We start from the raw sequence: 23,825 nt of genomic DNA, 5'->3' as shown, positions 1-23,825 counted from the left end.
ATTAATGTAGCCCCTGCACGGCCAGAGACAATAGACCAGACAGACCCTCACACACATAAACTCATTGAGACAAAGTGGCTAAGCATCTTGACCAACAGCTAATCGACTCTTGCTCCTTATACATCTGATATCAACCTCTAAAACAATGTATTGTGTAGGTTTAACCCACTCCTAGCTGGGCTCATCACCATGGTAACAGCCCGTCCTCTAATGTCAGTCAGGTGTTTCTTTGGTGACCATGTGCTTCTGATTGGTTGGAGGTCTTCTGGGATATCGGAAGCAGATGGCATTATGGGATACGTTAGTCATTTGTGACATGTGCCCTCTGAGATCCAGCTGGGCCTTTACGCGCTGACCGTAGTGGATGTACGTACGCGCGTGTGGTGATGGGGCTTGATGAGGAATAGTAAATTGACTCTAGCAGACCCTATCAGACCCGGCCCAGTCTCCAGGGACCCCCGAGTAAGTGTCTGTGTGAGATTAGTCTGGACCTTGCTAGGTCTGTCTAGCGCTGATTCAAACCCAGGGTCATTAATGCCGCTGTGAGCATTGAAGCTGGAAGGCTTTTTTAATCCTGAAGTTGAGATAAACCTTGTAAACCTCTATCAAGCTCATTTAAATTAAATGTGCTTTTTGTGTGGGTGATAAGTGTGTGTGCTTTGGATTATTAAAAATGGCACAGCCGAGGAAAATGGCAGCGACATTATTGTCATTTCTACCCTCCACCCCAAGCTCTGAGTGGCAGGTTGGCTGATGGATCTTTGGTTTGGGGAAGGGTGGGGGAGGTTTCGACTCATCAGGGTTGGAGTCGGACAGCAGGAGCAGATGGGATAGGAAAATTGTCTGTCCAACCACACGCATCAACCACTGACACCTATACCAGAACACTTCCTTTGTACATTGACCAATACAAACATTCTCCTATTTTGAGTATTTAATGATTATTATAGTTGTTAATCTGATCAGACCTGATTTGTGAATTTTGTTTTAATGCCAGAGAGAGAATAATGGCAAATTAGTCATAATGATGATTCTTCATAAAGGTCTAGAAATAATACACTTACACTGTCATCATCACAGCATCAGTACTGGCTTAGTGTGTTATGCTCCAATGTGTTACACCATGCACAGGTTATTTTCAACCCAGCATTGGGTCAAAAGGAACAAACCCGGTTGCTGGGTTAAATTAACCAGGAAAATGTTTATATTTGATGGGTTAAAACAACCCAGCATTGTGTGCTACTCATGTGTTCTCCATGGGTTTTAGTCTGTCTCACGTTCCTTTCCCCATGAAGGAGTGTACCTGTATCTCTCCGAACACACACACACTCACACACATGTTGGGTTTCCGTGTTTTATGGGGACATCCCATAGACGCAATGGTTTTTATACTGTACAAACTGTATATCATATTCCCTACCCCTAACCCACCCCCTAAACCTAACAATCACAAAAAACTTCCTGCTCTTTTAGATTTTCAAAAAAGTTAATTCTGTATGATTTATAAGCTCGTTTCCTCATGGGGACAAAAAAATGTCCCCACAAGGACAAGGATTTTGGATATTGCCATCTTTGTGGACATTTTGTCCCCATACCGTAGGGTTTACCCTTCCCACACATGCGAGCGCGTGCATGCACACACACACACACACACACACACACACACACACACACACACACACACAGACACGCACGCACAGTGAAAGCACACATTTAAGATAAAGGAGAGAGAAACACAGGTCAAATATTAAACAGATTATAAATTCCTATATGCAATATTAATGAAGTAAAACTTTATAATTCTAATTCTAAAGCAGCCCCCCCGGCCAGGCAAATAGTGCAAAACAGTATGCAAACGGTGGCGAGGAACCCAAAACTCCAAAATTCAGACGGCACAAAGATGGATCGTCTTCAGGAAAATAAAAGAGCACAATCATACAAATGCATAAAGTAGTTAAAACAATAAAGCACTAACATTGGTTATAGCTGATAAAGAGAAGCCTTAATAGAATGAATGAGACTCGTAAAGTTTAGAGTCCCTGGGTGATCACTGTTTTCCAATTAGACTGAATTCAAGTTACAGTAATTACAATTTCATTTCGGCTTAATTTAATGAGTTTTAAATGGAGTTTAACTTTAATGAGCAGTGCGGCAGCATCGGCAGAGCAAGGTTCCATCAGAAGAAGATTGTGAATGTGAAGTCAGGAACAATTACGACCTGACAGTAGGGTATCTGCAGAGGCTTTTGCACAGTCCCACAGCTGATTTTCAATAACAATGGATTAGAATGGATTCAAACATGGTACAATGTGTTAAAATGAACCGAGAGTATCACAATCTTCGCACAAATTATTAGCCAAGTCCAAAATATTTAATAAACAAACACGCAAGGGCTGAGACATGTGTAGAGCTTGTTTCAATTTTGCAGAAATGTGCAGATGCAGATTCTGTGTGGGGCTGTTCATAATGAACACCTCGAAGACAAGAAGCAATATCTACACAAAGACAGTAACAAATATTTTCCAGCATGCAAATAACAGAGAAATAAATGTTACCGTCTAAACACAGCCCCATACACGCATAAACACATGTTAGAGAAGGTAAAAGGAAATATTTCTCTTTCAAAACCAATTTAAACAAAGCTGCTTTATTCTGAAAAGATATTTTCTGTTGTTTCTGAGGGTTGCAGACCACTACAGCTCACTACATCATTTCAAAAAGCTGATGATTGATACTTGAGTGAAATTAGACCACTCGTCTTGTGAAGTGCTTAATAGATGTATGTTAATTAATCTTAAAAATGGTAATGGAAAGGAAGACGTGAACGTATTGAATGCTTGCAACATCAGTGATGGGTAAATAACAGATTATTCAGACCAAAAGTTGTTTAGTATTTCTCATAGCAGATTTGTGACTGCACCTAAAGTGAAATAGACATGCATGACAGGTTGGACTGATAATAATCCTCTGGTGTCAATTCTAATTCTGAAACTCATCTCTCTTTTTCAATTAAACCAAAATGAAGGTGTGTGTGCAGCTTAAGCTATAGCCTACTTGTTAGAGCCAAATTTCTGACAATGTCAGGTGAAATTACTGTATGTGTTAAAACATGGTTAAGTCAAGCTTTTTTCACTTTTGGCAAAGTTAAGTCTTTCTTATTTTTAAAAAAGATCTCAAGAGAGTTATCCATGCTTTCTGCTTACTTTTTAAAACTAATTACAATATATAGAATCTTGCGCGCGCACACACACACACACACGCACACGCACACGCACACGCACACACACACACACACACACACACACACACACACACACACACACTGTTAGCTCAGTGTGACAGTGCTAATAGCGATTGAGGGAAAGTGAATTTGGACTATTGTGGAAATGCTTTTCGTGTTGATTGTAAAATCAATTAGGCCTACACACAATCAACTTTACTCCATTAACCTTGAATTTAATTACCTAGTGCCTGTGTGTGTGATTATAAACTGGAAAGCCAGTTGTTAATTGTGTAGTTATTGTTAAAAACAATGCATTTTACCATTCTTTACAATAAATATGGAAATATGCATTGATGTTCTTGAATTTGCGCATAACTGTTTATGGTTTAGGTCTGAAGGTTAAATTGAGACTGTATAGTGCCATCTAATGGTCACATGTCATACAACATCTGTTAACGATTTGAATAGAATAGAATAGAATAGAATAGAATAGAATAGAATAGAATAGAATAGAAAAGACAGTTCTTACTCTTTCCGAATCAAAATTAATTTATTTTGTGAATGAAACAGTGCAGATATTAGAAACCTGAATTTATTATACCAGCTTTGTTTATTTAAAAAAAACTCCCACAGTTAAATGCAGGGTGAGACACAGCAATACATCACACACGCACACGCACACGCACACGCACACACGCACGCACGCACACACACACACACACGCACGCACGCACGCACACACACACACGCACGCACGCACGCACACACACACACACACACACACAGCACAGCACAGCATTGTTAATAAACGTTTTGTCACCTCACCTAACGATGCTGTCAGGTATGCTTTTTATAGCCTTCGATATAATTCCTCCCTATGCTGGAATGTGTGTGTGTGAGCATCTGTGAGATATAATGAGAACTGACACCTAAGGTCAGAAATGTTTATCAGCTAAATCAAAAATGTCCCGTTGTTCTGAATCCAAATGCTCTGCAGTGATGTGAGAGACCTTGAAATACATGTTTAACCTTTCCCCTCAGTTGTTTACAGGCCACACAAGCAGATCTGGACAGAAGTGCCTGTCACCACTGCAGTGAAAATGTATCCAAGAGGTTCTGCTGAACTGTTCCTACAGAGCTGAGGGCTAAAAACCCTGGGGGTCAATGAGTGGATTGAATGCAGTGAGGCAAAAGACTGTGCTGACACCCAACATCTACTTAAACTGCAGCCTCTGAAAGACAAAGTGTGTGTAGAATAATCTACAGTACTTCATCATTTATAATCACAACAATCAAAGACGTGCACAGAAAAGATTTAAACACTGGAAAATTAACATACTACAGTTTTTCTTTTGCATAAACTAGAAAAATCTGGTATCAGCTTGTTTCCTCTCTTTTTTACTGTTTTATTTCCTTTCAGAGTAATGTTTAAGGTTAAACTCTCAGAATTTGACAATCTGAATCTTTAACTGTGCATCAAACACACATTCACCCATAACACTTTAGCCATATTACAAACATTTCTCCTATTAAAAAAGCTCAATATAGGGATATTGATATAACGATATAATAAACGTGTACTGAATTTCAATAGCATAAGAATAAAATATTTGACACTGAATTACATTCTTAACAGTACAGGGACTATACAGACAAGATAGCAAAATTATGTTTTATTGTAAACAACATGTAAAAAACAATTTTAGTTTTTATTAACTTCTTCTATAATACAAAGTATTTGATCTTAACAGATGGACGCAATAAAACAGTTACTCACTCATTTGTCTGTTGTCTGTCTTTGATGTTCTATCTGACATCAGATGCATAGAAACATAGAAAGTTGGTGGAGCATCTGCCATGTGTTTATGGGCATGTGTCTGTATGAATGTATGAATGAGTTTATTTGTGTTGGCCAGAAGTTAACATTTCTGTGTACTTTCTTTCATGCTGTGCCGCATGCACACACTGTGCAAACTGTATATTTTATCCCATAGGCCTACCCATAAAGCTAAAGATCATAGAAAACTTTCTGCATTTTTAGATTTAAAAAAAAATTTGTTCTGACACAAGTCCCCAGTGTTGAGTGCATTCAGGTTTAGGGAACACACATCTAGGGATACACACACACACACACACACACACACGCACGCACGCACGCACGCACGCACGCACGCACGCACGCACACACACACATACGCACAAATGTTTATAGAGGAAAAGCATGGCAAAATTGCTGTCCTTGGAAACGTGTGTGTGTGTCAGTTTTCTTGGTTTAATTGTTGTTGTTTGTTTTTGTTGCAGGCTTTCTAAAAAAAGAAATTCCACAGAAGAGAGATACGGTCCTCAACTGATAAGGATACTTAAATGGTTTTAAAAATGTCTAGTTAGACCTATGTGTTATGTCTTGAAAATGTATTTAGCTGTTAATTTTGAAATCATATCTATCATCATATTAACCTGAATGTTAACAGACCTATATTTACACGTCTATATGCAGTAAGTTTTTTTTGTGTGTGGACTTGTTATAGCCGCTTACAGACAGAAGAAACATTGTGTCTCTGCAATTACACTACATTGCCACTAGATGTCAGCATAAAATTGGAGCATTCACAATAAAATCAAACGTCCCTGGCTGCGTCTGAAACCTAAAGCGGTTGACTCACAGTCCAGTCAATCAACTAGTTCACATTCACAGAGGCAACGTTTTGTGTTTGTGAAGGTACTTCGTAAGGAAATGCTACATACTTCCATGTCCTGACTAATAATCTTAATTAAACTGACATTTTAAAAAACACTCTTTCAGCCATTTGAAGAGGTCATTTTTATTTTTACCCCAACCTCCGAATTGCATGCACAAGATTGTGGGATAACAAAGGCAGTGAAGGATACGTTTGTGCCTTTACTTTTAAAAACTGGCCAAATGGGCATTCAGTAGACAGGATGTGACAAACAAAAAGTTTCCTCTGTGGACTGTGAGGTATACTGCCCCTGATTCAAACTTAAGCTGAGGAGAACATTTTATTCCTCAGCATTATAAACTCTTGGCTTTATTGGTTAATTCAGTCATTCTTTACACAATAGAAATATATTAATATAGTATATATTAGTTAATTTGATCAAGTATAGACCTACTTAAGTTATATTTATACAGTATCACTGTATTAGTAGTATAATGTGACTAAATCGGTCCACTTTTTAGTAATTAAAAGTATACTTTTAAGTCCACTTTAAGTGTAACAGTAGTTAACTACACAAATAGTTTACAACTGCGTTTTTCAATTAATACTGGAACTACAAGTGAACTTATGGACATACTGAAAGTTTATAGTTCTTTTATTTATGAAAGTTCACTTTGAAGTACAATTACAAGCCAAGTATATACTTAGAATACTTAATTATACTTTTAAGTATATATTCAAATTATCAACAAACATTTTCTGGGTTAGATGCCAAATTTAATCTGACATGAACTGAAACAATGTTGCGATAGGAGGGACACACCACCTACAATTCATTCAATAGGTTGAACTCTTAGTCTTAAAGGACTCTTAGTCATCATTTACTCACCCTCAGGTTGTTCCAAACCTGTATAAAAGTCTTTCTTCTGATAAACACAAAGGAAGATATTTGTAAGTAGCCAGTAACCAAACAGATCTCTTCCCCCATTTATTGCCATAGTAGCGAAAACAAATACTATGGGAGTCAATGGGGGATGAGATCTGTTTGGATACTGACATTCTTCCAAATATCTTCCTTTGTGTTTAGCAGAACAAAGAAAATGATACAGGTTTGGAATCTGAGGGTGAGTAAATGATAACAGAATTTTCATGTTAGGGTGAACTATCCCTTTAACGTTGTATGCCACCTCTGAATTAACCTGAACTAGAATTGTAAAACATTTTGTTTTATAGCCAGCCATGACAGATCATTATAATTGTATATTATTTTAATATTATTTTACTAGTCTTTACTTTATGTCACCACTTACTCTACACATGCAAAAGTGTGTAATACTAATAGAGTTATACTAATAAATAATAATGAGTCATAATAAGTAGGCATACTCTCAGAATTTAAGAGAGAGTGAGCAGGACAGACAGAGACTTTAAGGCACAAGGGGCAGGACCACCGTACGCCAATGCCCAACCCCCTCACCCTCTCAAGACACACATACTTAACACACACATTTACACTCTGGCTCTCAGTGCCTCTGTCCAGACAGCTGCTCCAGACCTCACCGTCCCTTTCCATTCAAACCAACTTCAAACCACACTTCTGTTTGTGTGAGCCAGCATTTCATCCAGAGCCTGCTGTGAATTTCTGGGAGCCTCTTAGCTAGTAAAAAGTTTCAGTTGGAGGAACAGAGCGGTTACCATGACAAGGATCATACTGCTGCTGCTGGTCGCCCTGACGGGGCCATTCTGTACCTTCACCCGTGCAAGTAAGTCAACATAGAAAGTGTGCTGTATCACACTTTGGTATTACACTTTGTGATTATATTTTTTATTTATTTAATGCAGTATAATTTTATACTCCGTATATCCTCACTAAATGAGCTACAAACTCTTTTACTTCACTCTTTGTAGTTTCTGAACAACATAACACTTTTATACAAGTTTCTGGACAAATGTGGGAGGTGGATTTGTTGTCCTGATGGTGTGTGGTTATGGCTTTGAACCTGGGTATATACAAAGGAAATAATTTATTTTAAAGTTCTGTGTAATTTGAAAAAATACAACATTGTCATCTGTATAGCCATGTTTTTTTTCCATAAATCAGTGTTATGTTGGTCATTCTTATGTCAGAGAGAAGATATTTGTGAGGTTTCAATATTTTCAGACTACGATGAAAGTTATCCAGACATGTAAGCATGTGCTGATACAGTGATTCTCTCGAGTGATTTGAATGCTGGATTGAGAAAATGATGTAATGGTGAGCTTATTCCGGTAAGCGAGCACAGATTTATGTCTCTCAATTTTGAGTTTCAATTTTGGTGTAGTTTATTGCCATGACTGAAACTGTACATTTAAAAAGCATTTGCAGAAGAAAAGCAATAAAGATTTTTTTAACATGTAAACTAAAGAAAAAAATATTAAGGATGAACAGCACTAATAACAGACAAAAGAAACATAAAAGCAACTCCCTCATTCATTCTGGGCAGGGTTAAACCACGTGTATTAATAGAGCGAACTCTATATTTAACGGCACCAACATGAGCATTCAGTACACAGGCTGGTTACATCAGAGAGCAGAGCAGACTGAGGAGAGACGCCCCGGCCCGCACACACTTATTTTGTGCTGTTTTTCTCGCTCACCCCCGTATACTTGTAACCATCTTTGGCGGGGTATCAAGCCCTTTAGAGGTGGGCTGTAGGGTATGAGTGTTATTTTTAAACTGCAGCGTCTCTGACTCGTTGCCCAGTGTCGGTTACTGCCCTCTAAACCGTTACATTGAACCATTCAGCAAGTTTGAAACTTTGGAAAAGCTGGGCCCTCCGGCAAACAGAGGAGCGGCATGGGCGCACACTCTTCCTCTCCAGACTTCCTCTCTCCACTTCTGTCTCTCATTCTTTTTCCTGCTGGTATTTGTCTCCCTCTCTTCCCACTTTCCCAGCCCCTAAGTGCCACTCCCTGTTCTAAAAGCGAGCCTCCATCTGTTTGGTGTCTTATATAAACTTTTCATTTAAACACATTTAGAATTATTATTACCTGCATTGTACATCAAATTGCTATGTCTGCATGATTCAGTTTGTTATGTGTTGTGAAATGTGTCATGAAAAGGATATTGGTAAACTGACATGTGAGACATTGAGGTATTGGATGTACTGGGTGTTAATTTAGCTACATGAACCCTGAGCCACCCGCAAGGCCTTCAAACCACAGACTCTGCCAATTCACAGAGCTGATCTGAATCATCTCCAAATACCTCAAAGTAAATTCACTTTGTACTGAAAGTGTTGAATATGAATTAACTTCCTTCATTTGCGTCCACTCCTTAAAGGGACAGTTCGCCTTCCAAATAAATATTCTGTCATTACTTTTATGCCATCTTGTCATTTCAAGCCTGTATGACTTTCTTTCTTCTGCAGAACACAAAAGAAGATATTTTGAAAAATGTTGGAAACTAAAAACCGTTGGTCCCCATTGACTTGCATTGGTTTTGTGTCCATACAAAAGAAGTCAATGGGGACTGACGGTTTTGGTTTCCAACATTTTTCAAAATATCTTCTTTTGTGTTTTGCGGAAGAAAATCACACAGGTTTAATATGACAACAGGTTGAGTAAATGATGACAGAATTTTCATTTTGAAGGTGAACTATTACTTTAACTCCACAAGTTTTCTTGAGCTTGATCAGACGGCATTTCGATTTGTTGGGAACTGTGGAGCTCTGGTCTCTGGAGATACAGTCTCCTCCCAGTCTGGAACCTTGTGCATTGTACTCAGATTAGGTTGTGTGTGTTAGTCTGTGACATGTTGTCCCTGTGATTGTGAGTGCAAGAGCTTGTGGGTGCTGTTCTAGTGATAAGAGTGATTTTCCACTTGCTCTGTCCTACGCTGCCCACTCATGACATGCCATGTAACATGTATGTGTGCGTGCGAGGGAGTGAATCTGACTTTATGAGATGTTCTAATCTTCTCTCTTTTTTCCCCATTACTAAAACATTCCAGCATTACACTCCCTCACAACACACACACACACACACAAGCATTGCTGAAGTAGTAGATTGCGATAATGATGAATCAGAGTGATGTGGGTCTCAGTTCGTGTAGCCCTGGAAAAGGTGTTTGGGTCCTTTTTAAAAGGATTCTAATACTGAAGAGAAATGTATTTTCTCTTCTCTTCTATATTTGTCTTTCCATTTGCATTTCCCCCTTTTCCCTTATATGGTTTCCATTTTTCTCAGAGAAAAGCTGCAGGCTTGGTCATAGATATAAATTTGATCATCTGATGTGTGGATTTTCATGGATACCCAGAGGATAATGTTATTGCTCAAAGGCTGCTCTGTTGTTCAGGAGACTTAGATCTTATGGGTCTTTTAACAGAACAGTTCAATCAAAAATGAAAATTCTGTCACATGCATTTCTGAATAAATGTCACAAATTCTGAACATTTACTCATAGCCTGAGTTGTTCCAAATCTGTATACATTTCTTTGTTCTGATGAACACAGAGAAAGATATCTAGAATGCTTGTAACCAAACAGTTCTTGGACCCCATTGACTAGCAGGAAAAATGACAATGGTAGTCAAAAGTGCCCCAGAACTGTTTGCTTTCCTACATTCTTCAAAATATCTTCTTTTGTGTTCAACAGAACAAAGATATTAATAAAGCAATTTTACCTACTATGGTAGCCAAGAACGGTTTGGTTACAAGCATTCTTCCAAATATCTTTCTTTGTGATCATCATAACAAGGACATTTATACAGATTTGGAACAACTTGAGGGTGAGTAAATAAAGACAGAATTTTAATTTTTGGGTGAACTGTCCCTTTAAGTATCAACGTTGGTTTAGAGGTTTATCTTACTATTCTGTATGAAAAATAAACAAGCTCATGTGAGATGTTACCTGACATATGGTAAATTCCAGAATTTTATTATGAACATGGGCAGCCTAGCCTATAGATAATTTGGTCTTGAAATAATTCAATAAGAAATGTTTACATTGAAATCTCTCCAGATTTTAATGTCTTTGCTGATCTGAGCAGATATGTTGCTAAGATATTACCCAAAGATATTGGAGATTTACAATTGATGTCATTTGTTATTTTTATGTTCTGTGGCACACCTGCTAGTAGGTTGCCCATGCAAACAGAAAGCATCGCCACCACACGCTATACCATACAGTTACAGAGCTGCCCATGCACACACACTTAAAGTGTGAGAAAACGTTTCTCCTTACTGTGCTCCTCCCATCACATCACATCACATCACTCTCTCTCTCTCTCTCTCTCTCTCTCTCTCTCTCTCTCTCTCTCTCTCTCTCTCTCTCTCTCTGTGTGTGTGTGTGTGTGGTTGGAGGGGAAGAGAGCCATACTTAGAACTAATTGTTGGGGTCTCAAACATAATGAGTTGATTGTTAGCAGCAGTCAACAAGAACATTAATATAAACACACACTTTCTCTCACACACAGGACATTCTGATCTCTGACCCCGCCCCACCCTAAGTTTCTTGACAGTCTTTTTGCTCAATTTTCCTGAGAGAAATGTCAGAATTATGTGCGACAGAAAGGATGCTCTTGTCTTGCAATTCAACCTATACTTGTCCATTTGTCCAAAGTGACTTCTGGTGCATTTAGGTTTTACATCAGTATGTGTTACAAGTAAATAATATAATCCAAACCTAAGAGGTTTGAGCGTGTTTGGATATTGTGCTTTATTCGGGAAGTCCAGTTACCTTGGTTAGAGTTTAAAATTAAAATACCCAACTGGATGAAAATCTATAATTAAATCCTACTTTTCTGTAAATGCATGACTCATAGTGAGTCAGCCTGAGATAAAATCTACATTGCTAAATTGTATAAATAAAAATGTTTTATAACCAACTGTAATTTAACATTCACCCTTAGCAGGATGGTGTGTGTATGATGTGCTGAGTTTAATCTGGTTTACTTGGGCTCAGTTTGATATTAAACTGTAGTTCAGTAGCTGAGGTGATGTTATGGTAAAGGGCGGTTCCTCTCGGATGGCCAAGAGAAAGACTGTCGTATGGAGTCCATCTGGCTTATACGCTGACACATAGCACAGGTCTGAGATCAGCTTTGCTATGCCTTTAACGGTTGCTGAGGTCTTTGTGACTCGTGAGTGATGCAGAAAGGTCCAAGACCAGTGCCTGAGGAAACAAGCCCGTTTTGCCCATTTTAAGAGGGAGAATTTTGTCCAGTGCTTCATTTCCTATATTGAGCAATGCAGACTCCACCCAGGAAGTGAGACAATTAGTCTAATAGAGGGAATGACGAAGAAAGGAAGTGACCACATTAGTGGGGTGCTGAGTAGTTAGGGTGGGAAATTCAGGTGGGTGGTTGGATGACTCCATACGTAGATGTCTAAGTGCGTGTTTATTGGGCTGATCGAGAGGCCGGAATGTTCTCCCTATTAATGACAGGCCATGAGAACGTACTGGCTTACCCAACTGAAACCAGAGCAAAACAGAGCAGACAGTGTTTCTGGAATTTTAGAGCTCTCATCCAAATCTGTACTCTTTCATTTTCCGCTTTCTCCAAGCGCTTGCTTCAGAAATCAAACTTCAAAAGTCTTACTTTTTTAGGTTAAAACAAATCAACTTCCTTCTCTTTCCAAATTATGTTTATATCAATATAACTCATTTATTTTTATAGTTTTGGTTTCATTGTATATTCATTTTATGTGATAAATGAACTGTTTATTCGTTTTTACGTTTTGAGGTCTAAAACGAATAAACGAATTATCCAAAAGTATGCGGACCCGGTCACCATTCACTTCCATTACATGAAAAAATGTTAAATTTATTTAAAAAATTCATCTCGTTTTGCATGGAAGAAAGTACGTCATACTGGTTTAAAACAACTTGAGTGGGATTAATTTACAGATGAACAGAATTGTCATTTTTGTATTTGTTATATATTTGTGCCAGGTACTATAGTGGTGCCAACAGTCTCTGATCTGGATACGCCAGCATTAAATGAATCAAACCAGCCTTCTGTCGAAGAAAAAGGAGAGGAACCAGCTCCACTTTCAACAGCAGCACCTCTCCCTGAGGCTAAAGAGGTGCCTGTCACAACGACTGATGCACCAGTGGTTTCCACGGAAGCACAAGTACAATCAGAGGCACCAACAAATACAGAAATCCAAACAGATACAACAACACCAGCAGAACCTGAAACTGAAGGGCTATTCAACACTACTACCACTGATGAAGAGGGAGCAATATCGGAGGAATCGAATCAAACTAAAACAGAGGCAGGAACGCCAGAGAATGGGGTGTTGATAGATGAGGAAGGTTAGATTCATTATATCTTTATAGACACAGAAAAAATGATAGTGGTAAAAATGGATAAAAAACGTACATAACAGTAATATAGTTTGAGTCATTGAGAGTGTGTTTATGTGGATGAGAGATTGATGATATGATATCTCTTCTCTCTAGCTATGGGCACCGGACAGTTGGTGGGGATTGTAATCGGTGCATTGATCGCAGTGATTGTTGTCATTGCTGTAATCATCTTGGTGGTTAGGAGAATGGGCCAGTACTCGTAAGTAGTTGGAAAGTTTTTTTTTATAGTAAGCATGACACAAGTTTGTGGTGCATTAGGGCTGTACTCTCTGTATGACATGCAGGTGAAATGAATTTTGCATGTTAACAGTACATGATTTTCTATGTTGTAGGACGGCAAAGAAACGAAAGCCTCAAAAACAACAGGGCATCTTGATTTCTGTAAATTGTTTAATTCATAATCTTTGTTAATGAAAGTAATCCAATCGCTTATTTTTAACCACAAAAAAAGAATGCATTACAGCATGATAAAGCTATGTTGTCCCTCTAAGTTAAAATACTATCGTACTGTTGGATATATATTTTAAGAGAAAATGATGGAAATTATGTGATAATTGATAATGACATTCTGTCCAATGTAATGCTTTGCTCTGCATGCTGTCACTACAATTGTGCATGAAATATCTCATTCTCTGGTACCCTTTTTGATTAAGAATGGAGTGACAACATAGTGCTGGTCATGCTATGCCTCTGTTACTAATAAAGTGCCTCCCAACAAGCAAACAATAAATACATAAATAAATAAATAACCCATTTAATTCAAATGACATTTAAATTGGTAGACAAACTATTTAAAGCTAATGTGTGTCATTTTTTAAATTTACAAGATTGTATTATTCCAGCTTAATATGCAAAGGCTATTTTAACCCTCTGGTAGTCTTCATTTACTTTTAGGCTACATTACATTTTTTTATTTTTACTTTATTGGAATGGTATATTATTTTATAACAATACAATATTATATTATTCAATTCAATTGAAAAATATACCATAATTATTGCATATATATTGTTTAAAATCATACAATTCCCATCTGAAATAAGTAAAAGTAGTATTGATCAAAAATATAGCTACATCGTACACTCCAAGTATGAGTGTGTACAAGGAGCCACCAGAGGGTTAAGCTATTTGATCCCCCCAAAATGTGTAAGTATCGAGCCCCAAATAAAGCATTAATTTGATTAGTTTGACTGAGCATCCAACATTGAGTTAAAGTGATAGGTCACCCAAAAATGAATATTCTGTCATCATTTACTCACCCTCTTGTCATTTCAAACCAGTAGGCTTATGCCTTTCTTTCTTCCACAGAACACCAAAGAAAATACTTTGAAAAAGGTTGTTAACTGGACCCCATTCACTTGCAATGGTTTTGTGTCCATACAATAGAAGTTAATGGGGTCCAGTGCTGTTCGGTAACAAACTTTGTTCAAAATATCTTCTTTTGTGGTCTGCGGAAGAAAGTCATAAAGGTTTGAAATGACAAGAGGGTGAGTAAATGATAACACAATTTTTGGGTGAACTATCACTTTAAGGGTGGGGATATCTGTGTGATGGACAGTGGAAAACTGGGGTATGCTCAAAACTGTTTGAAATTAATAATTTCTCAATCATTTGAAAATCGATCATTTTACTAATCTGTTTGGCCTGTTTGTGGTGTAGAAATTGTACACTATTCCCTTATGCATATCGTAAAATGGAATAAAATGTTGTTTTAATTTAATAACACATATTATTGATACTTATCTGTTCTCTTGTTGTCTGTTACATGGGTAATAACAAACTTGTGTGTGTTGGTAATATTTTTCTCATTTTTTCTACAGTCCCTAAAAAGAAAGTCGGCACAACAGCAAGAGAAGAAGAAGAGATTCTGGTTGTGATGTTTAAAAGCAATAGCTGCACTCTAATCATCGAGGACTATAAGGGCAGCATGAGAGAGCTCACATCCTCTTTTTTTACTCAGAAGTAAAAGAATCTTTCCACAGCCTCCTCCTTTAACCCCATTTATCTCGCCTAAAACTCCCCTAATTTACATTGTATAGCCTATTTTTACCCCAACACTGGGAGGCCACAGGAATTCAGATGATGTAATTTTGAAAATGCATATTAATGTTAACAAGAGAATGTATGTGGTCTTACTGTGAATTGGTGAAGGGCGTAATAAACAAACAACAAACAGTTGCGCATACAAGCAAAAGCTTATGTTTTTTTAATACCAATGAGTGTATATATCACACAAAGAAACTGCACATCTCTTTACCTTTATCAAAATATTTGAGTATGAAACAGATAAACACACAAATGAAGACATGATCCAGAACATGATTTGAATTATTTTCTATATTTTTTGCAAAGGTGTCCTAGGAGTATGACGTATTATGTACAGTTTGTCATAAGCAGATACTAAGGACATGTTGTATTCCTGGTCTCTCCAGGCACAGTCATTTTATGTGTCATTTTCTAGTTTAGCATCCTCAACACTGATGCCTAAAACTCTAATACATGCATAGGCCAACATATTTTTGAAATATTTGTTTAGGGTATAATGGAGAGCTCTCATAAGGTTTAGATTTGTTATTTGAAGTGTATTAATACAGAGTGACTTGACTGTGTTGTTCATAAATGTCACTCCAAACGTTACATCACTTGCTCACGGACACATTACATGTGTTTACTCTACATTATTTTAATACTGTACAGACTTCTGCATCAAAAAGCTTCAAACGTCACGCATCATATAATTGTTCGCATTTCTTTGTGTCATTGTTTGGATTTCGCTGTTTACGTTGATGTTTAATGTGTTCGTTACTGATATTCTAGAGCATGGCTATATCATAAGCTTTTCTTTAAGAGATCAGGAATAAGTGCACTGATTAATTAAAGCAATTAGAAAGGGCTTCAGACACTGCAACTGTTTGCTACGATAGTTTTTGCCAGATCCCTCTTTATAATCTGTCATGTCGCGTTTTCACTTCAGTGTCCTTTTACAACATACTGTTTGTCTGTGTGTGGGGTATTTTTTGTTGTTGATATTGTTCATTCTGTTTGAATAAAAAAGTTTAAATGTATTTTGCATTTCCATGTTGTGTTGTTGTGCCACAGTGGATTACAGATAACATTGTCTGTGTTTATCTCTCTTTCCTTTTCAGCCCTTTTTGCTCGACATTCCAGGTTTTCACACACCCCCTCATTCTTTTTCTTCCACACAAACACACACCCAGACATTCTCTTTCTTAATCCATTAGCATATAAAGATAGTGAAAGACAAATTGGAGATATAATCAAGAGATAAGGAGAATCAAGCTTTTTTGTAAATATGTATTCTTAAATGATAAGGGCCCAATCTCTCACAGCCTCTAACTTGGAAGCCCTAAGCAGGTAAGTAATGATGCAAGACATTTACTCCCGGTTTCACAGACAAGGTTTAAGGCTAGTCCCAGACTAAAAGGAATTTTGAGCTGTCTTAACTGAAAATATCTTGCCCTGAGTGACATATCTTAAAATAAAGTTTTGTCTCAAGATGCGCATCGGCAATGTTGTTTCTAAGGCATTTTTATAAAAGGGACTTAAATAGCCTAAATTAACTAAGGCATAGTCCTGATTTAGGCTAAGCCTTGTCTATGAAACCGGACCATAGTGTTCACTCATACGTAAGTGTGTGTGTTTGTGTGGGAGTGCATATGGGTATGTGTTTGAATGTGGTTTTAGGCAGTAGCCCAGCCACCCTCTCTCTCTAGTTGTGAACAATGGACTCTTTTAGTGGGAGACCCTCTCTGACGTCCTGCTTGGAGCCTGAGCTCTGTAACACTAGTGTGTGTAAGTGTGTGTTTGTGATCAATGATCCCTGTACATTCCTAATGAGAGGGACGCTTTCTGACCAGCACAGGTCTACATGCATACTCGCATGTGCTCGACCTGATTTTGCCAAGTGGTTGATGTTCTCAGGGCAACATATTTTGTACATTTTTATATGTTGCCCCTATTTTTATAAATAAAACCTAAATTCACACAACCCCAACCCTAACCATAACCTACACCTAAAATCAGAGGGAAATGATAAGTGAAAAACAATGGTCTAGAAGCACCTAATCCTGGTTGGAAGATTAAATTTAAAATAAACTGTGAATTTATTTCTGAAATCTGATTGGTTGATATAAATACTGTCGCAGGGTCAACATGATGTTGCTCTAAGGACATCAACACTTGGCAAAACAGGAGAGCCCCTGCATGTACACTCATGTGAACCCGCCAGAATATGCCCCAAAAATACCTAATAATGTCTGGACAAGACATACACTAAAATGCAAATATACACACAGTTTTGCAAACATGAAGTAAAATCGCTAAGTCATAAGTACTTCAAATAATTAAGACTAAACACATGAACAAATGCAAATAACACAAACTACATGGGACACAAAGCCCATTTCAACAAACTCTTGATGTCACAAACTAACAGACTTTTTCTATCAATAGCAAGTTTATTAAAGGCATTCATGATACCAATCTATTTTCCCCTGGGCAATCAAACTTGTGACTTTTGTGTGGGTAGCACCATGCGCTACCCGTTGAGTTACCCATGCACTTGTAAGATGTAACCCATCTGCACGTGTACCATAGAAAAACGTGAGAGTAGGCCTGTACGAGTGTTGAGAGGAAAGTTAATATAGCCAGACAGCAGCCTCATGTTTACTTCACACACACATACAGAGTCTCCCAGCTTTCTGGTTACTCCCCAGGCCCCGTGAAACACTCGCTCTCAGTGCTGCCCACTCGGTTGATATATTTCTGGGGAGGTTGTGTATGCAGTACCAGCGAGAGACCGGACTGATGTGATTTGCTGAGGATTAAACACTCTGCTTGACTCACACAACAACACTAGTCATGTTTTTTATTCATTTATCATGTTTAATTTATTTGAACTCACAAGTGCCACCTCTATAGAGTTTTAGAAGATCTGATTTGTCATGATACCAAAGTCTGTAACAAAATACAGACATTTCGATATAAACCAAACTATGCCATCAACATTTATTTTAGCTCCATACTCTTACCTTAAAGGTACAGTGTATGAAATTTAGCGGCATAGCGGTGAGGTTGCGAATAGCAATCCCACGGCTTACTCCACCCCTCCCTCGAAGCACTACGGTGGCTGACACAGGACTAAGATGTTGTCACGATTTCGCTTCTTTGCCAAATAAAATAAAATAATTGTATTTAAGTAACGCTCTCTGTAGCAGTGTTCATACCCAAACGATTTTCACTGGCAATGAGCCGAGTGAAAGTGCAAATTCACTCCCTGACATAGATGGAGCTTAATGAAAAACAGAAAATAATGCTTAACATATCACTTTACTATTCAAATAGCTAGAAGCGAAAGATAATGTTTTTGTTAATATTTACGAATAAACTTATTAAACATTAACTAATGATTAACAGATCATTATTTAATGTAAATTAAAATGCTTACAAATGACATTAAACTTTTAATTAATATGATAATACACATCTTGAAAACCTACAAAAGATTTTAACAGATGTCATACAATGATTGAAAGCTTTTGTTATTGTACAACACTTTTGCTGCTATTGAGTATAGTATGGCTAAGGTTAGGGACAGGTTTAGAGCTATGTGTAGGTTTAAGGGTTGGTTAAGGGGTCTACAGTGACAGGGCTCAATTTGGTGACTATTGCCGTTTCTCAATTCCAAGAACGCAAAGAATGGACTTGTTTCCTTGCTAGATCAGACAAGCAAATAGTTTAGTCAAAAGCAACGTTACTCCAGTAGGAAGCGCTCCGGTACAACATTAAATCAAAAATAGAAAAGTGAAACTTAACTTTGCCATCAGAAAACGATTTGCCCAGGAACAAATAAGAGATTTATAAGACCAAAGATTGCCTGTTTGATATACCCCAAATTAGTGATATCTCGTGTATAACCACTACAGATACATCAGAGCCAGCCTTGAGATTCAGAAACACTTGCCGAAGTGAGGCTGTATTGGGCGGGTAAATGAGCGCTGAGTGCCCGGTGATTGCCTGGAGCTCACATCTCCGAAATCCTCCCAACAAATTTTAAAATAGACACAATCTTAATTAACCAACTGCAGATTTGAACTTAAAACATACATTCTAGCCTAAACAACTCTTAAAACTATATTTTGTGACAAAATATCCGTGATATAAGCATTTAGCTGTTTTACTGCTCCACTGCCGTTGCTTCGCAATGCATGTCGGGAAATATAGTGCTATAAGTTCACACAAGTCACCCCCAATGTATCCTCGATAAAAGGGGCGGATCAAGGACACATCCGGGGATTTTATCCTGCTACTGATGACGTTTCACAAGTCCCCAAGAACACAAGTACAGACAAGAACGCATATTGAGAAATGGCCTATGATTTGATAACTGTTTTCTGTACTGTTCTCTTTAAATGTTGATTGATTTTCTCTGGTTGCTGTACGATTCTAGGAATATTCTATTTAATTGTACACAATTGTCTGCTAATGTAAATGTTGAGGCAAAACATGCCTTGCACCCAAATTACAACGAGTGTTATGCCTTTAGCAAGCATTACATATAACTAACCACCCTTTACACAAATGTTGTAAAAGTCCGAGCCATATTGAACCCAGCAGACAGTATGGACGCAACCCGATCTCGCCAGGCTCGCCTCCTTTGCGGTCTCTGCCAGGGGGACTCTGACCTCATGCACTTCGTCGATGAGTTCCTGGAGGCCGCAGAGGAGGTGGTCTTTAGGGAGACAGAACTGGCGGTCCTCTTTAAGGCCAACCTCAGGGACCCACTTTCGCGGGCGGAGATGAGGATGTTGAGACCACTGGACTTCGATCGCGTGGTTAGATACGCCATGAACCAGCCAGAGTCCAGGGTCTCAGTCCAGTCCAACTCTCCGCCCCCGCTGCAGATCGGGGTCGTGTGCATAGCAACACCTTCCACCTCACCCCCTGGAGCCTCTCCACCACCAGCTAGCCTCCGTGGCAGGCGTGGACGGAGGGAGTCGTGGGACTCCCTGTCCGACTCCTCCATCAGAGCCAGCCGGTTCCCCCATCGCTTCTCTCCAGCCGGTCACACGTCCAGTGGGCCGGTCTAAGAAAAAGAAACTGAGGAGGGGGTTGCAGAGTCCTGCCCAGCTGCTGACATCCAGTCCTGCCCAGCCGCAGGCGTCCAGTCCTGCCAAGCAGTAGGCAGTCCAGCCGACGTCCAGCCCTGCCCAGCTGCAGGTGTCCAGTCCTGCCCAGCCTCAGGCGTCCAGCCCTGCCCAGCCGATGATTCAGCCGGCACCCAGTCCTGTCCAGCCAGCACCCTGTCCTGTCCAATCGGCACCCTAGCCGGAGATCCAGTCGGTACCCCATCCGGCGATCCAGCCAGTGACCCAGCCCGCTGCCCAGCCGCCAGAGAGTGCTGCCCAGGCGTCGGAGAACGCTGCCCAGCTGCCAGAGAGCGCTGCCCAGCCACCGACACCCTGTCCTGCCGACAACCAGTCCTGTCCCACCGACACCCAGTCCTGTCCAGCTGTGACTGAGCCGGCCTCCCAGCCGGCGACTGAGCCGGCAACTCATTGGGCGTTCCAGCGGGCGACTCAGCCGGCCTTTCAGTCGGCGACCGGCATTCCAGCTGGTGACTCAGCTTTATTGTCATCTCAACCCCCTAATTGTTATTTCATGTCTGCCCTTGTTCATGTTCACTATGTTTTCATGGATGTTGTCTGTTACCCAGTCTGTCTTGTCTTGTTAGTTTCCCCTTGGTGAATGCCTGGGGGCATTCATTAAGGGGGGGGGCTTCTGTCATGGTTCTGCCTCTTCTTGTCATGTCTTCCTTGGTCTTGTGGCAGAACCATGGCAGAGCCTCTTGTTTTGTGTGGAGAGAAACATATTATTGTCGGTCACGACATAATATGTGTTCTCTCCGGTCTTGATTAACCCCATAACTGCTGCCTGCACTTGGGTGTCATGGCTCTGCTTCATTTAGTCATGTTTTTCTTGGTCCTGTATCAGAGTCATGACAAAGCCTTTGGTTATGTGTGGAGAGAAACATATTATTGTCCTTTTGACAATAATATACGTTCTCTCCAGTGTCTTGTCATTGGCCCCGCTCCTTTCGTTTCCTTGTTATCTTTCCCTGAGTGTTTGATTACCCACACCTGCCCTGTGTCGTTATCCCTCGTTTGTCTTTCCTTTAAATACCCTCTTGTTTCTTTGTCCTGTGCTCGTGGATTGTCTTTTGGATGTCTTATGGATGTGCTATGTTTCGTGTGTTTTGTTTTGACCCCGCGTCTCAGCCTTGCCTTGTCCTGTTCGTGAACCTGTTTTGTGAAGTGAGTTATTTTAGTGTTCTTTGGTTTTTGTCTTGCCTCCTCGTGGGAAGTTTTTGTTTGTTTTATTTTCCTCAGTTAGTTTTTCCCCATTGTAGGTGTTTTTGTTTCTGTTTTTTTTATAAGAAATAAAGTCTTGTTTTTGTTAACCCCTTACTGCCTGCCTGCATTTGGGTTCTTCCACGCACCTGTTGTGACAGTTGCGACATGCAGGACTCACTTAGGGCATTATCATAGATTTAATAGTAATATTGACAGATGGCTTTCAGGTTTCAGCAGTTATGAGAAAACTTGAACTGTAATAACTAAATCTGCATGTATGCAGATGACACTGATGCAATTTTATGAAAAAAGGAAAAATATTATATTGTATATTTGTTGTTGAATGGAAATTAAATGTTTCAATAAATGCATTTGAAATGTAATGACTTCACTGTTGCATTGATCATGACAATAAACAAATAAATAAATATAAAGGTATGGTTTCTTTCACTTCCAGATTTAAACAAATAAATTACACACAATTACGGTCATGTGGTCTATTTTAAACGATAACGATATCAGGATAACCAACAAAATCTCTTTTTTTGTGCAATATTTATCGACAATATAAACAAACAAATCCACGCGAAACTGTGCAACGTAAACTGTTACCGACTGCCGTAAAACTGAACTCCGGCCACTGACGCCACTGCCATTATATGATTGGTTGAGGGTGCCTCATGTGATCCAGGTTAGCCGTTACGCTTTTTCCTATGGTGATGCATATTGATGCTGATTTGTGTATGTTCTAGTCAAATAGGTTTGTAAGTTAGTTTCCTTGTTGAAAAGCCCAAATTAGACCAGTGTGAATTTCAGGTTGGTTAAGGGTACGATCACACAGAACGCGCTTTTCATGTTCGAAAACGCGAGGCGCGCTGCGCTGCTCTTTTGATTTACTCTTTGAAAAGAGAAGCGCGCAGCGGTTTTTTTATGTTGCTAGGTAACCATCAAAACAGCTGTCCTGTCAGTCAAGGATTATAGCACGATCGCTCTAGTTGCTGTTAACTGTCATATTATCAGAAACTTTAAAAAGGTACAAGTAGAGGGCGTTTGCTCGGACCTTTCTCGGTTAACCCGTGTCAGCCAGCACAAGTTTCTCCTTCATCATTGCAGTCTCCGGACGTTTCAATCTACTGTTTAGTTCCGTCACCGTATCGGAAGGCCCGCCTCTCCACTCATTCGATTGGACAATGGAAAAAGCACACATGACGTGAAGCGCTTTTCTGCTCAGAGTTGAGTTTATTTCAACTTCGGGCGCTCAGGGCGCTCCGCCTAAAACGCGAGGCGCTGCAAGTATGGCGTTATTATAATGACAAATGTCGCGAGCGCATTATTACAAGGCGAGAGCGCATTCTTGTTATACGAGCGCGCGAATCTCTCCGCTCGCACGCCGATTTCCTTTGCTCATGCACAAAACTGGACGCGCGCTTTCAGTTATACGCTGCTCTCTTATGAATTGTCTCTCCTCTCGCTCAGTGAGCGTGTGCGCACTCAAAATGTGTTCCGTGCGTCCACGAATCCTTTGGTACTCTTGCTCTCGAGAGGTCCTCCTGTGTGTTCCAGGCATTATAGGCTGTCAAAAGTAGTAACCAATCAGGGATAGGCTTCCACGGCGGGCCAATGAAAACGCGACCTTTACATGGCATCTTATTGGTTGAAAGTGACTCGACGTATTCAACGAAGCAAGATGGATCCACCACGTTCTCAGGTAACAATATTAATATATTTGATGCAACATTATTAATCAAATGTATATTAGAAATGAACGGGGCATTAGGATGCTTTGTAGGCTACATAAGTAAAACGTCAGTTTAACTACCATGTTATTCAGACAAAACAGGCCAACACCCTCAAGTTCATGTGGTCCTCTGCATGTCGTACACTAACATAGTATTGTCAAAATAGTACTAAATGATTACCGAACAATTTAGATTGGTGTCTTAAGTTAGCTTTATTCTAAAATAATATTTACTACAAGTAACGGTACATATCAAAACAATAATGCAGTGGAGCATTTGGAAATATCATATAATATTCTATACCTATTTGGTTATGCATTTAATGCATTTGCAGACAGACACTGTAAGTGTTCTGCATTCAGTGTTCCAGAAGTTCAGGGCATAAAACTGAACTTCTATGCAATATACCAAACGCTCCCTTACCGTTCATTTCTAATATACATTTGATTAATAATGTTGC

At 39.3% G+C, this 23,825-nt stretch overlaps 1 protein-coding gene across 2 annotated transcripts; it reads left to right on the top strand.

The window, feature by feature from the left end:
• The first annotated feature begins 7,402 nt into the window (after positions 1-7,402).
• Positions 7,403-16,313, top strand: si:ch211-156j16.1 (uncharacterized protein LOC564557 homolog). 2 transcript variants are annotated; one of them, XM_057356333.1, is made up of 5 exons: positions 7,403-7,664; positions 12,835-13,200; positions 13,348-13,453; positions 13,587-13,635; positions 15,075-16,313. In XM_057356333.1, the coding sequence occupies exons 1-5, from the start codon at positions 7,598-7,600 to the stop codon at positions 15,129-15,131; spliced, it is 645 nt and encodes a 214-aa protein (XP_057212316.1). In that variant the 5' UTR covers positions 7,403-7,597; the 3' UTR covers positions 15,132-16,313. The 2 variants fall into 2 exon arrangements, with proteins under 2 accessions (XP_057212316.1, XP_057212317.1); XM_057356334.1 differs by lacking the exon at positions 13,587-13,635 and having other exon boundaries at positions 7,406-7,664.
• Positions 16,314-23,825: the final 7,512 nt, after the last annotated feature.

The sequence above is a fragment of the Triplophysa rosa genome, linkage group LG17 (assembly GCF_024868665.1).
Source record: "Triplophysa rosa linkage group LG17, Trosa_1v2, whole genome shotgun sequence".
In the NCBI taxonomy this organism is placed as follows: domain Eukaryota; kingdom Metazoa; phylum Chordata; class Actinopteri; order Cypriniformes; family Nemacheilidae; genus Triplophysa; species Triplophysa rosa.
This window is presented reverse-complemented; position numbering and strand designations above follow the sequence as displayed.

Bases quoted from the DNA above. Each gene is read 5' to 3' on its own strand.
- si:ch211-156j16.1 (XM_057356333.1), top strand. From the start codon at position 7,598: ATGACAAGGATCATACTGCTGCTGCTGGTCGCCCTGACGGGGCCATTC. The intron at 7,665-12,834 runs GTAAGTCAACAT...TATTTGTGCCAG, and splicing joins CTGTACCTTCACCCGTGCAA to GTACTATAGTGGTGCCAACA. The intron at 13,201-13,347 runs GTTAGATTCATT...TCTTCTCTCTAG, and splicing joins GGTGTTGATAGATGAGGAAG to CTATGGGCACCGGACAGTTG.